Source organism: Gavialis gangeticus, unplaced genomic scaffold (genome assembly GCF_001723915.1).
Source record: "Gavialis gangeticus isolate Ggan-Ray unplaced genomic scaffold, GavGan_comp1, whole genome shotgun sequence".
Taxonomy (NCBI): domain Eukaryota; kingdom Metazoa; phylum Chordata; order Crocodylia; family Gavialidae; genus Gavialis; species Gavialis gangeticus.
In genome coordinates, this window is record NW_017729024.1 from 162995434 (window position 1) to 163010228 (window position 14795).

General features: G+C 43.3%; 1 protein-coding gene across 3 annotated transcripts in view; it reads left to right on the forward strand.

Annotated features, from left to right (window-relative positions):
- The window catches only part of PDZD2 (PDZ domain containing 2), a 241587-nt gene that overhangs the window by 175875 nt on the left and 50917 nt on the right, over window positions 1–14795 (forward strand). For all 3 annotated transcript variants that reach the window (XM_019518002.1, XM_019518003.1, XM_019518004.1), the window contains 5 exons: window positions 6271–6385; window positions 8462–8535; window positions 8706–8931; window positions 10847–10964; window positions 14207–14339. In XM_019518002.1, coding sequence (XP_019373547.1) covers window positions 6271–6385; window positions 8462–8535; window positions 8706–8931; window positions 10847–10964; window positions 14207–14339 — 666 coding nt within the window. The remainder of the gene's footprint in view (window positions 1–6270; window positions 6386–8461; window positions 8536–8705; window positions 8932–10846; window positions 10965–14206; window positions 14340–14795) is intronic.

Here is a 14795-nt window from a genome sequence, read left to right on the forward strand (position 1 = left end):
GATTTTGCACAAGTGTGTTTTCTCAAAGCACAGCAAGGTTATTTTTCAAGGGGTGCTGAGTTACCTCCCCCCTCTGCTGTCATAGACTCTCCACACCTGTAAAAGTCAAACTATGGATGTTTAAGTAAAACTCATGTATAGTGGTTTTACTGTCTAAGGCAGCCAATCAAAATCCCCTCTAAGAGGCAGGTCTCCAAATGTAAATACCTAAGCGGTGCCTAGACATTATGACGAAAGTGCAGACAAAAGAACTATAAGATACTAATAATGAGTACATGTTATAACTATGCAAATGAATATGCAAACGTATACCTGTTTGCATGGATAATAACCTACTGTACACAAACAACAGAGCTGATTATATTGCACACATCTATCTGGAATCTGAGTGCATTAAAATTGTAACAAGTTTTAATGTCAGATATAAGACTAGAATCTAGGTTTGTATTCTTTTTGTGAAGTGTCATGTTTGCATATACATGCAAGGTTTTTTTTAGAATAATTTATTGGGGTATCTTAGGCCCTATCAGTAAATTAGTCCCCTGTGCACTACTGGTGTAAAAATGGTCTATACTACCATTTCACAGGTAAAACTTGTCTTCTGTGAGCACAGCCTTGAATGCATGCACTCTCAGGTTTGAGTCTTGCTGAATCTTGTGAAGCTGCCTGGTTCAAGAGAAGTCTCAGCTTTCCTTGAAAGGAAGGGCAGCACATGTCCAGCTATAATGTTCTTGAAGATGATATTTACTCCATTGCAATGCATGAATTGCAAAGGGATGAGCACCAGTGTCAGGCTAAGAGGAAGGAACTGATGGTCCTGCCCAAAAGGCACAAAGGAGCTCAACAAACGGTTTGCTGCTGCTATCATGTGATGCTTGATGCCACAACAGACTGGGAATCCCAGCATCAGCCTATAAGGGACAGTGTGGGAGGGCATCTCAGAACTGCATAACTGTCAAGAGCTCCTTGATGTTAAGAGACATGAAGGGATGCTGAAACCACCAGAGATCTTTTGAGATCTAGCAGAACCTGAGCCAGCTGAATTCTGAGAGAGACCCAGGCAAAATGGGACTTGGAGAGGTGCTACAGTCAGTGAATGGTTCTTTCTTCATGGCCCTGACATTTCATTAGGTTAGATATTAGGAAGAACTACTTCACTGTAAGGGTGGCCAGAGCCTGGAATAGGCTTCCCTGAGAGGTGGTGCTCTCACCTTCCCTGGAGATCTTCAAGAGGAGACTGGATAGGCACCTGGCTGGGGTCTTATGACCCCTCCCACCCCCAGTGCTCCTTCCTGCCCATGGCAGGGGGTCGGACTAGATGATCTGTCTAGGTCCCTTCCCACTCATTGATTCTGTGTTTCATCTTCCCTCTTTGTCCCTTTATTCCTTGTTTCAAAATGGTGGCAAACTATACACAGGCAGGGAATGAAGGGATTCTGTTTTTAGAAGCAGCTGGTTTATTTTAAGAGCATGTGCTAGAACTGTTTTTAAACCCAAATCATACAAACAAAAAAATACACAGAATACAGCGTAACACCAAATAGCACTTCCAAATACATGCTCTATTACGGGGGTGGGCATTTATTTAGGCCTGAGGGTCATTCAGAGAGTTTTGATGAGCTGTTGTGGGCTGGGACAGCATACCCCCAGAATAGTTTACCAAAACTCCTGAAGTGGCTCTGCTCTGTGCTTGGCCGGGTGGCTGGAATGGAGGCATGGGTGGGTAAGAATGGGCATCTGGGAGCAGGATGGTTGACTGGGACAGGCAGGCAGGGCTCAGGATAGGATCTTGGTGCAATGACAGCACAGAGCCAGTGCCCGTTGCAGGGATATGCTGGCTGTGGATCATGGCTCTGCACGAAGCCTTGGTCCTAAAATATCACTGATCTGTGATCCTGCCCCGTGGTCCCAGGCCCACCCACCTGTTCCACTCCCAGACACAGCTTCAGGCCAGACAAAAACCTTTGGCAGGCTGGATGCAGCTGGCAGGCTGTATTTTGTCCACCCCTGCGCTAGTAGAACCTTTTTGGTTCAAAATAGAAACTTGCAAGCAAAAGAAAAACAGTAAAATTTAAAACAATGGATTCAAATCTGGAAAAGGAATGCAGACAACTAATACATGAGCTTTCAAATTAAATGCATCAGAATATAAAAACGCTTGCAATCAATCCAATAACAAAGCACTCAAATTGCATGATTTTGCAGAAATCCTGCTGAAAGCTTATTAGAGGCAGGTTTTCTGGTCCAAAATGCAGCATTTTGATTTTAAGTTCAAAAATCAAAATACAAAAGAATTGAATGTGCTGTGTTTAGATTCAGGGAAAAGGCAAAAACAGGTTCTGGCTGAGGGGATTTTGGCTTGTGCCAACTCTCAGAACTAGCCAGTTACAAGAACACTTCTCCCCTTACAAACTCGTGGCTTCTTATAGCCTGCACATGCTTTGTGTCTTCAGGCACAATTTTTCTGAAATTTTTCAAACAAATATTGTTTGATTATGTTATGCATAAAAGCAGTCTTGTTTCTCCCACTCTGGTAAGACATCTTCACCTGCCATTCTGTAATGTGTTTTAGAGGGTACCGTCATTGTGAAGAGGTTAGTAGGGTACTCAGCATGGGTGACCTTGTTTTCTTTCTCTGCGCCTCTGACGTGCTTCTGAGTAATTATGTCTGGCAGGATGAGCAGTGCCTGTAAGAAAGTTAGTAGTTAGCTATCACTACACTCAGAACCTCCCTCCCCCAGCCCTCATAGCTGAAGTGTTTGAAAAGGATTTCCATATACTGTACTGTGCAGTGTGTTTGTATGACCCTGAAGTCAGTGGTAGGGAGGGTGATCTTTATTTGCGTTTTTAGGCAGATCTGTACAGGAAACATTTAAGGGAACTGTAGCATTTGTTATCTCTGCTAAACCCCCTTATCTACCAAATCCTTGCCTGGTTATTTGTCAGTGAACCTGGCAGGCATATTCTTGAGGGCCACTTCTCCACACCTGGTGAAATATTGATGAGGCTAAGGAGGACAAAGAAGCATGCCTGGGAGAACATGTTCTTGGTGCTGCTACAGAGTTCTGAGACTGGAGCCCATGAAACAAGGATGCATGTAGGGTATGTGTGCTGAAGCAAAGGCAGAAGGACCAAGAGAGATGCTAAGAAGGGCACCAAGACATGCTTCTCACATGACAAACCCGAGGTGTTATGGAATGAAGTGTTGGAAGGGCTCTGTCCTGACAGCTATTACATTTGGAGAAGAAATCCTTCTTCCTGGGGAGAGGGTCATGTGTCCCACCCCGGCTTCCTAGCACCAGCTCTGCAACAATATCTCTTCTTGGCCCCAGGGCACGGTAAAGGAGAACTGCTCTGAGAATAGGGACCCTGAGATGTGCTGTAGCTTAGAGCACTCAGCACTTTGCTCTGTCTTTGATTTTTTTTAAAATGATGTTTGTAGATTATTTTTGTGCAATAAAGTTCTGTTTTGTGAAAACCATGCATTATTTCTTCTGTCTGACAAGTGATGGGTATAACCCTCTCCCCCTTGATAACATCCGATTCATAAAAGTTCATAACACTTCTTAGCCTAGCAATCTGCTGTACATTCAGAGTAACACAAAGCCGTACACAGTCTGACCATGGTATGCTGTCAGTATATGCTCTTAAATCCTTGCTTAGCTGGACAGTGTCCCCTCCAGTAAGCTCCAGTAATTGCCCTTGTGTCAATACTACTTATTATTAGGGCCTCAGCAGGCAGTCTTTCTATTTCCATCCTCCACTCTGCTGATAAGTTTCCCTTGGTCTTACAAGTATTTCAGTGCAGTAATAACGAGGAATATTTGAATCGCCAACATCCAGCTGAATCACTCATAAAGCATCACTGCTGGCTGTCTAACCTCCTAAATACATGCTCCACAGTGGTCTCTCAGCTCCTCAGATAATAGTTCAAGCTTTTCTTGCTTTGTGTTTGGCTTTGAGTCGGGGAGGTGAAACATAGACCTGATTCTTGAGAATAGTGATAGCACTGGTACAGTTCCAATACCAAATATGCCAGTCCTGGGAAAAGGTCTGTGTTTGCAGCTTTTCAAAAAGCCCCGTGTTTCTGTGACCTCTCTACGTTCATCTCGGTGAAACAGCCCTTGTGATCCACTAACGCTTGCAAGTCCGTGGAGTTTACATGAGCCAAGAATGGCAGAGGGAGAATCAAAAGATACGTCCCATCTATTATTGCACCCCTGTTCCGGGAGCTCAGTTCTTTGAATCCCTCTTGGCTCCAACTTATTGCCCAGAGTCGGTCCTGTGCAGTGCAATGCACTGAATGGCTTTGCACACCTGGAGGATGACGGCCACATTGCAAGCTTCCAGAGCAAAAGTGCCACACACTCCTCCATTGTCAAAGCAGCTATTATTTTGTTACATCCATGCTGGAGGGCAAGAGAAAGTTCAGCACACAGCTCCAGCAACACAGCCTTTTGCATCCAGATGTTTTGCAGCCACTAACGATTGTCCTAGTTTGCATCACTATCTGATCCCAGCACTAGCTGCTTGTTTCCCTGGCCTAGAATACCACTTCACTTTGTGCGGCTGGCCAGCAAATGTCTGCAGCACCTGGCAGCTGTCATTCACTGTAGGCATCATCCACTCTTCCACGGTTTTCTTGTGGGGTAGCTGTTATCCCAATAGTTCAGAAGAATCTTTTGCCTTGCATTTAAAGTAGATCTGAGGCCTTCCTCGATGTGTCCAATGGCCCTGTTATGACAATGAGCTGTGGAGGAAAGTAGTGTGAAGAAGAGTGGATTTAGGGGATGGACAAGAGGGAGCTGTGAATTTCTGAAAGCTACGCAGAAAACAGTAAGTTACAGGGTGGAATAGTGGGAATTTAACCCCAAGTTCCCACAGTTCCCTGAAAGAAGCACTGGTATCCCACCACGTACTTCACTTTAGCAACATAGCAAAGTGGCAAGTAAAACTTTCTTCCAACTTGCAGAATAGAATTTTGGTTGGCTGTATTTTTTATGAAGTAACAATTCATAGATGTTTAGGCTGGAAGGGACCCCGGAGGATCATCGAGTCCAGCCCCCTGCCCCAGGGGCAGGAAGTCAGCAGGGATCATAGGATCCCAGTAAGATAAACATCCAAATGTGTCTTGAAGGCATTCAAAGTGGGTGCTTGAACCACCTCCGGCAGCAGTCTATTCCAAACCTTGGGGGCTCAGACAGTAAAGAAGTTCTTCCTTATGTCCAGCCTGAATTGGTTGCGGCAGAGTTTTTGTGACCATTCGATCTGGTCATCCCTTGGGGCCCTCTGGTGAACAGACATTCCCCCAGATCCTGGTGAACACCCCTGATAAACTTATAGGTGGCCACCAGATCACCCCTGAGCCTGCGCTTTTCCAGGCTGAAGAACCCATGGCTCTCAGCCTCTCATCGTAAGGTCTGTTTTCCTGACCTCTGATCATGCGTGTGGCTCTCCTCTGCACTCCCTCAAGCTTCTCCACATCCTTTTTGAATTGTGGAGCCCAAAACTGGACACAGTGCTCCAGCTGTGGCCTCACCAAGGCCAAGTACAATGGGAGAATGATGTCCCGGGATTTGCTTTAGAAGCATCTATGGATGCAAGCCAGCGTTTTGCTCACTTTACTAGCCGCAGCATCACATTGAAGGCTCAGGTTTGAAAGAGTTATGCATGGGAGTAATTCCCTTTAGAATTAATATAAATTTCATATAGTCACACAAAAGTAATAGGCATTTACCTATATTTCCTTAAATATGAAATTCTGTTTCTTGAAGTAATTAAACACACACTTCCATGAACGTAGCCACATTCCTACCATTATACTTCTGACCTTATGTCATGTTTTCAAACTTCTCTTTTTCCTGAGGAAATCTGCCAGCAGAATGAATTGCAGCTAATCCTGTGGATGGATCCCTTGAGAAGGAGTTCCATGAGCCATCAAGTTCAGAGATTTACAGTAGGGGTTCAAGCAGCAAATAGAATAACATGAAACCTCAAACTAAGAGTAATATGATAACATAAAATGTTACTTTATCTTATTTTAAGGTGATTACTACTGCTATTTTCGGGCTGAGTTCATGTGTTGATATTAGAGTGAAAGTAGAGCAGGAGAGGCAAGCAAGGAGTGAATCGCAGCCTAATTTGTCCTCAGCATTAGACTTTCATTTTTGTTTCCTCTTGGATCTTTGCTATATTGCAAAGCTGTGGTAGGATTAGGGATAACTCAATCTGATACTATTAATGGTATAATTTTTTCTTCTTTTGTATTAGGGTCTTGGGTTCAGCATTGTGGGAGGCCAAGATTCTGCTCGCGGCCGCATGGGAATTTTTGTGAAGACTATATTCCCAAATGGGGCAGCTGCTGCTGATGGAAGACTCAAAGAAGGTATAATGAGACTCTAAGTGCATAGTGTGCTATTGGCTCAATCCATTAGAGCAAGGGTGTCAAACATACAGCCCGTGGGTTGGCGCCAGCCCCCAGTGCCACTCCTAGGTCTGAATTGACTCAGATGGTCCCTGCAGGCAGGACTTGGGATGCCCATTGCACGTGGCATCTGTTCCAACCACTCTGGGAATGGCAGCACACATGGCACCAGCCCCAGGCATTCCTGAACATGGTGCCTGCTCCAGCCACTCTGGGACCCCCACTGCGTGAGGTACCTGTAGGTGTTATATAAGGTGCCCACTCTGGCCAGGATTCGTGCTGGATGACAGGCCTGCCTCAGGCACTGCTTTTGACGCCCATTCTGGTTGTTTTGGGATCTGCAGCACTCACTGCGGCTGGTCTGGGAGGCATGCCACATCTGGATTTTAGAGTGGCTGAAGCAGGTGCCATAGGTGATGCAAGGGGGAGGGAGTCTGAGCTCCATGGTTCTGATCTGGCCTGTGTACCGGCCCTTTTTTCATTCATCTGGCTCATTAGGCGAGATGAGCTTGACATCCCTGCATTAGAGGAGTCTGTGTCTATCCCACATAGGTACCTGGAAGCCAGCAGAAGAGTATGTAGTCTATGACTTCAGCCCCATCCCCACCCCACCCCCACCAAATTGTTCAAGAGAAGGGTGGTGAGAGCTCAACCTGTATCGGGTTGCTCTGTTCCTTAGGACAAACAAAAGAGGAATAATGGTGCAGAGCGCCTTTCTCTTTCCATCCCTAATGTCTGCACTCTGGTGTGAACCCAGTTTGACAGGTCCAGAAGCCCCATGTTATCATTTGGGAAGCATATTGGTACTGGTAGAGAAATATCAGTTCTCTCAACACCTGGCTTAATGGCCTTGGGTCAGAAAAGGAGTACAGGAAGGGCTATTTTGTGTGGGGGTGGGTAGAGAGGGGAGTTATGCATCCGAAAAATCCAAGAGATGCTGGTGCCATTGTGTGTGCTAGACAGTGACAATTGCACTGTGGTAAAGGTTACCCAAAGAAGACTGTAGGTTTAGATTTGTTGCCTTATGCAGCACTTCAAATACCCTGTTTTCTGAAGAAGGGCATTCTTGTGAAACATCTTTCCTTTCTGTTACTGCCACTTCCTGCTTGTTGTACTCAAGGCTGACAATGGGGTGAAGGGGAAAGGTCCATCAGAAAGGAGTTTGGTCACACAATGCAGGTGTGCACTGACCCTAGGAAGTCAAATAATCAGCAGATTTCCCCCAAACCCAAGACATTCACAGGATATTCAGAGCCTGAACATTCAGTTTATCACTAAGATTAGGGAAAGGGGGAGTTAGGAAGACTTGGCAGATGTTTGGGTACTGTTTAATTGTGCACAGATGTAGGAGTGTGTGATATTGCGGAAGACAGATCTGTATCATGCTCTCTGCCTTCCTAGAATGAAGTAGATCAACATATCTGGTTGTAGCTATTATTACCCAGAGCTTGGAAGGTGCATGTAATAGTAAGCAGGCAGCTATAGCTGCGGGACTCGTTTGCTGGGATGAGGATGTCGTTCCTTTTCAGCCTTCTCTGTGTGTACAGATTACTTGTCTCTTGTTATATTCAGAGCAGTAAATAGCATGCATTAGCTTTCTCTGCAGGGATATGAAGCTAGCTTTCCCTAAATGGACTCTGGCATGGCTTAACATTTTGCCCTGTTGTGATTTTTCAAGTCCCATTGTTTGGGAATAATGCAAAGAGTCTATTCGCCACTTTTTGACTCCACAGTGTGGTGCTTCCACTCTCAAACAGTCTGATTCCAATTAAAATCCATAATGTTTCTGATTGAAATCTGTTAGAATGTAAATATGAGGTTAAGAATTGCAGTTGAACAATTCCCATGCTTTGATGTTATATCCTTGCATTAATTACAGAGGCATTACAGCAAATGATAATAAATAGAAAATAGTAAAAAGTTTTTCATAAAATCAAAACCCACGTGGTAGCCCATCATTGCATTAATGATAAAGGGCATTACTTCACTTGCATACTTTGTGCACTCATTGACTTGACTTTTGCATTTTATTACCAGGGGATGAAATCTTAGAAGTTAATGGAGAATCCTTACAAGGGCTGACCCATCAGGAAGCCATTCAGACATTTAAGGTAACAAAGTTAGGAAAAATCAGAGTTGCTCAGTGCTCAATACAATTTGACACTACTGTTTTTTGCTGCTGCCAGAATTTTGTTGTGCATATAATTTGCTGAAAGACTCATCATTAGGTGTCAAGCAGATGCACAGTCTCTTGTAATAAACTTCTTTAATGTTTCTTTAGCAACTCAAGAAAGGTGTTGTGACCCTCACTGTACGCACGAGACTGCGCAGCCCAAGCCTCACCCCGTGTGCAACACCCACTTTATTGAGCCGCTCCAGCTCCCCCAGCTCCAGTGCTAGTGGAGGAACCCCAGTAGCTGGCTCTGAAGATGGAGACAGTTCATCTTCATGTCGCAAGGGCCCAGGACCAAAGGACAGGATTGTCATGGATGTGACTCTCAACAAAGGTTAGAGAAAATCTATTTTGACTCACCAGTCAAAATTACCTAAAAAATAAATGCTGTCCTTTTCTCTACTACATCAGGAATTGTTTTTCAGTGAATTCCTTCATTTACATATTTGGTGAAAGCAGAAGTAATGCAATAAAGTTGGGAACAATATTTGAAATACAAAGTATAAGATAAAGAGATAAAACAGATGTATAGGAGTTGAAAATATTGAAAAGGGTATACATGGCCACTCTTTAGCCTTTCAGTAGTCTTGCTGTCAGTGCAGCAGATCTGTAGAAGGTCCTCCTGATTAACTAGTGTCAGGAGCTAATTCAGGCAGCTGCAGCTATTCAGTAGACATTTGGTTTCCTCTGCCACGCTGGAACTACATAAGAGGCTGTTCCTGAGTCCCAAGGTGAGACCACACTATAACTAATGACCACTTTCTGTGACAGGGGCCAAGCATTGGAACAATCCACCTGGAGAAGCTGTGGCATCTGCATCCCATTTCCATCTCCATCCCATCTGGAAATTTTCAAGAGCGGGTTGGACAGAAACTTGGTTTGAATGATTTAGTCAGGGATGATCCTGCTTTGAGCAGGGGGCTAGATTAAATGACCTTGTGAGATCCCTTTCAGCCCTACTTTCCTGTGAGCCTATGCCACAGCTGACATGGTTGAGGTTGCAGCAGAGATTGGCATTCTCTCCTAATGTTTTATGATGAGGATGAAGTTTCTTTCCTATGAACTCTGTAAGTAGGCTAATCCTGTCATCCCAGTTCATTCTCATATATCAATCTAATCCCATGATTCTAGTTTGAACAAAAAATAACTGAAAAATCACCCTGTGACTCACCATAGCCTGGAATCCATTGCAAAGCTTTCCTCTTTTAGATATGCAAACGGCAAAATAAAGCAGGGACTGTTATGAAGAAGCAATGCTTGGGTTGCCTGGGTTGGGAGACTGGGGGTTGGGTCAAGAACAATAGAGGTGTGGCACTAATTGCGCTATTGGAGCTTTCTTGGTAGTTAGCACTTATAGTAGACTTTAAAAAATGACCACATTTGTCACGTATGCTTTTGCTGCACTTAAGTCATGCAGTGTATTCAGAGGATCTATTTGAGTTCATGCGGAGTATTTTCCTGGTTTCAGAGCATAGCATGTAATGAATTTTCATTGCAGCATATAAGAAAAGTGATGAATGCATTTCAGAAAGTTTTCAGCTTTGTGTGAAAGCCCAGAGCCTGGATAGAAAGTTGAAGAACAGTTTTTTCATGAGGGAGCCATTAATTTCTGCTTCTGTTAAGACTCAACTGCTGTAGTATAGTGAGAGGCAAAAATGAAAATGGATGGGAAAGGTAATATGTTAGTCAGACCTTGTTCCCCCCTGCACCCCATCCCCTTGCTTTCTTTAGGTCTGTCCTATGACAGACCCTGTGCAGGTGTTTAAACTGGATAACAAAATCTAATCAAATAGTAATAGATGAGAGAAAAGAGGGGTTTGAATGAGCTATTTTCTTGCTTAAATATCCTGGAATCTTTTTAGACACTCCATTTCGATTATATTCTGTATACTTGTATGTGGGCACTGAATGGATGCCATAATATGTTTCTGAGAGGTATTGTATAAATATAGCTTAAAGCACTACATGCCTGAAATGATGTCAGGCGGGCAAAGTGTCTGTTGTCCTGTGTGAGGCTGAAGTTGGTCTTTGCAATCACAGCTCTTGCAGAGCAGTCAAGGTTAAATGTTTTCAACTCTAATTTCCACCATGGTTTTGGCTTCCTGAATAACCACCCCAAAGGCTGCCTCTGAAACAATGCACGATTCCTGGCTGTAAATGCAGTTTGAGAACATAAACACTTGTGTCCTGTGTGATTACAATCAAAGGGATTAAACCATTTTTCTTCTTTGTACTTTTGTTTTTCACAGAGCCAGGGGTTGGGTTAGGCATTGGTGCCTGTTGTCTCACGCTGGAAAATAGCTCTCCAGGGATCTACATTCACAGCCTGGCCCCAGGATCAGTGGCTAAGATGGATGGTAGATTAAGGTTAGTTATGAACTGAAAGCAAAAGCATGCTGGTTCAGTCTTACAGCATCATATAGACTCCTGCTTAAGAACTCATTTTCAGCAATGGGGTCAGTACTTAATCACTGCAGTGCTTTATTTTTTTCATCCATGGCTTAGATGATTACAGAAAAGTAATGAGAGAGTATAAGTTAAAGAAATTACAAAGTAGTATTTAAAAATAACTGAAGATTTCATGCTCATGTATGTGATATCAGCAGTGGCACAATTCTCAGGGAATGCCATTTTTAAGTTTCCAGAAAAGAAACAGCTGAATAGAATAGATGCCTCATGTTATGCCAGTTAGAAGTCAGCCCCCCATTTTACATTCAGTTTTAGAAAAAACTAGCTTTTTCCCCTAAATATAAGTTGATAACTGCAGCCAAAGACTTGAACAGTTGTCACACTTAGAAAATTCTACAGGGGAAGCAAATAATCAGGACAAGGACCCAAAGAGTTAAAAGACACTAAGCAAGCTAAAATAGAAGCTGCAGTGAATAAGGTTCTGAACTGATATTTTAACTGCATGCCCAAAAGTACTGCAAGTGCAGAAGTCAAGACTTATTACACTTGACTCTCTGTCTAAGCAAAGGGAGTATGATTTCTGTGGTTCTTTGGAAGCAAGAAATAGATATAATTGGAACAGTACATTATATCAAGCTTGGAAGCAATAGGAAAGCCAAGTTAATACCATGTGTCAAATCTGCACCCAGGGATTAGTGAACCAGGAGTAAACTTGCATAGCTTTGATTAAAATGTAGTCACTTGAAACGTAATTGAAAGAGCAGCAGGGATTTTGGACAGTATTTTGTCTCTGACCTTCCCTTCTTGGTACATTTCTGGTAGCACAGCTGCTTGAAGGGTTGTGGGGGCAGAATAGTCCAGGTTTCTTGCTGTGTCCCAGAAGCATGAGTTTGGCCATTGCTCTGTCTTTCTGCCAAAGACTGGTCCCACCAACCCATCTGCAAATAGGTATTTGGCCCATTGAGGCTGAGGAGTCTAAGGTGGCTAGATATGATGCTGTCCACATCACTGTCTTGTGTGCCACCAGCTACAGACACTCGAGTGCCTTACAGTGCTAGCCCAAAGGGCTGTCATTCTCAGGTAGACCTTTGTCCTTTTGCTGGCTACTTGATATAGCAGGCTGACAACATGTCAGTTGTGTTATTGCTTATAGGTTCTTATCAAGGAATAATTCATACTGATTTACATTGTACTTTACTTTGGACTAGAAATTATTTTATGTTCCACTCCAGGTTCATGTACTTGGTTTAGGAGCAATTGGGTGAAATTCCCAGCAAAGCCCTCTTCTACATCCCTGCATTAGCAGTTCCATGGGCGTGACCAGCCCATAGAAAGATGCCTACACATAATGACATGCTGCGGAGAAGTTTTCAGTGCTGGCTTTGGCTCCATGTAGGTCATTCCAGAAGCCTGAAATAGGGGGAGATGTACATGGATCCTATTGCCCCAGTACACTGCCTGCCTGGTTTCACGTTCAATTAACAGCATGATAGGAGTCCACCACAAAGTTATACCTTTTTGCTTAATAACTTCGTAGCTTATTTCTTGTTTTATCACATCATTAATTGCATTTATGTGTGGCCATGTAACAACTTAAGATGGGATTAACTGGTTAATCGCATCTTAAATGTAACATGTGCCAGGAGCCCGGATACTGCCAGTACAGAATAGCCATGCCACAGTGTTCTTGCTTAGTGGCCCTAGGCCAATAAATGAAAGAGGGATTTTCCTACTTCAGTCTCTGTACTCCATGCATATAGAACATCAGTGCTGATTTAACCTATTAGGAAGTCCTTGAAATAGTGACTTGGTCTCAGGAGGAGGAGGTGGGGTCTGTGTTCTGACTGCAACCCTGCAAAGATGCCCAAAAGTACTACTAAAAAGAAATATCTTTTCTGTAGAAGACTGCATTTTAATATTAGCTTCTTTACCTTTGCAGCTGTTTTAAACACTCTCCAGTAGTTGTGTCTCTGTAACATTCTGAACAAATTATTAGGGTAAGGGATGATATCCAGCCATGTTTGCTACCATTCCTGCTTGCATTCTGGGTTGTTGCTCTGTTGCATCAGCAGTTTCTGATTCCATATAGTAAAACTGGGAGAGTGGTTTTGATATTGGCTTTAGAAAACCTCATTAGTCAGATTTTTAGCTTCACAATACCAGAGGTTTGGATCCAGATCTTTTATATCTGAACCCCCTCAAAAATATGCGCATATGTCTGTAAATGGTACCAGTTTTTCCAGTTTCTAATTGTTATATGATTGCCTCTTCTTAAATACTTATGCTGTTGATTTACATAGTAATCCAAACCTCATTTTTGTCCTCTAAAGTAGCAAAATAATTACACAACTCGCAAATACCATTCAGTTTATAGAACCCTAAACAGATTACGGACTATTGAACTGTCCTTACCTGTAATTGCCATTTTAATTGTGTTTTGGCATTAGCTACGTTTCATCTAATTACCACAGCAACTCAAAAAAAAAAAGTAAAATAGGTGGATTGTATGAAAATCCAAAATAAAAATGTTTTAATAATCATGGAAAATGATTTAATGATATCCCTAGATGATGATCCTTTTTTTAATGGTTCCAGATGTCTGTAGACCAAGAATAGCAAGAGTGAAGGGACTGAAATGAACAATTTACAGTCCTATCTCAGAGGCTTTGTTTGATCATGCTGGTTACTGTAACTTAATTTGAAGTAGAAATAGTTACATCTCACTCAATTTTTCTTTAGTTAAAATCTGAAACAATTTCTTGATCTCATATCTAAGCCATGAGCTTCTAAAAAATCTCTGTAAAAAAGGTTGCACAGTAAGTAATTCAAGATGGTAGTAAGTAATCCATCTGCATGTAATTTTTTCCTTCTGTGCTTCGCAAACATCAGTACATACAACTGGAGTCAAACACTCACTTTCACTCTAATCAGGGAGCAGCCAGTTTTGTGCATTGATTTCATACAGTGTCTAACACTGACAGCACAAAGTGGAATATTGGACCCAGCTCCAGCTTCCACTGAAGTCAGTGGGAGTGTCGCCATTCACATCAATGGGAATAAGAGCAGGACTGGGTTTGGGTTTTTTGCCTATCAAATCCTTTCCAAATATTTATATCTTTGAAAAGTTTGGCCACTAGTCAACAGCACAGACGTTTTATGTGAGGCAGATGTGCTTAACTGGCTGAGGTTTGTTTCTCCAGTCGCGGCGACCAGATTCTGGAGGCAGATTCAGTGAGTCTACGCCATGCGGCATTAAGTGAAGCCTACGCCATTTTGAGTGAATGTGGTCCAGGTCCAGTTAGCCTTATCATTAGCCGGCATCCCAACCCAAAGGTGAGGAAAAAAATGCTTGAATATGTGTATGTTCTTTTCAGCCTTTTACTATCATTTGAATGTCAATATTTGAGATCCAATCAATAGAGGATATTTCTATGGCCTGTGTGATGTGTTCTTGTGCAGGGACCGGGACTTCCCTGCTGTGATAGAAGCCGGACTCGAGGGGATCACCTTCAGACCTCAGGTTGGGGAGGACCCGGTTAGAGAGCTTCTGGAGGGGCTGGACGCGTTCAAGTCAGCGGGTCCGGATGCTCTCCACCCCAGGGTGTTGAGGGAGCTAGCTGGGGTTATTGCAGGGCCCCTGGCATGGCTCTATGAGCGATCGTGGTGCTTGGGCCAGGTGCCAGATGATTGGAAGGTAGCAAATGTGGTCCCCATCTTCAAGAAGGGGAAGAGGGAGGACCCGGGCAACTATAGGCCCGTCAGTCTTACCTCAATCCTGGGGAAACTCTT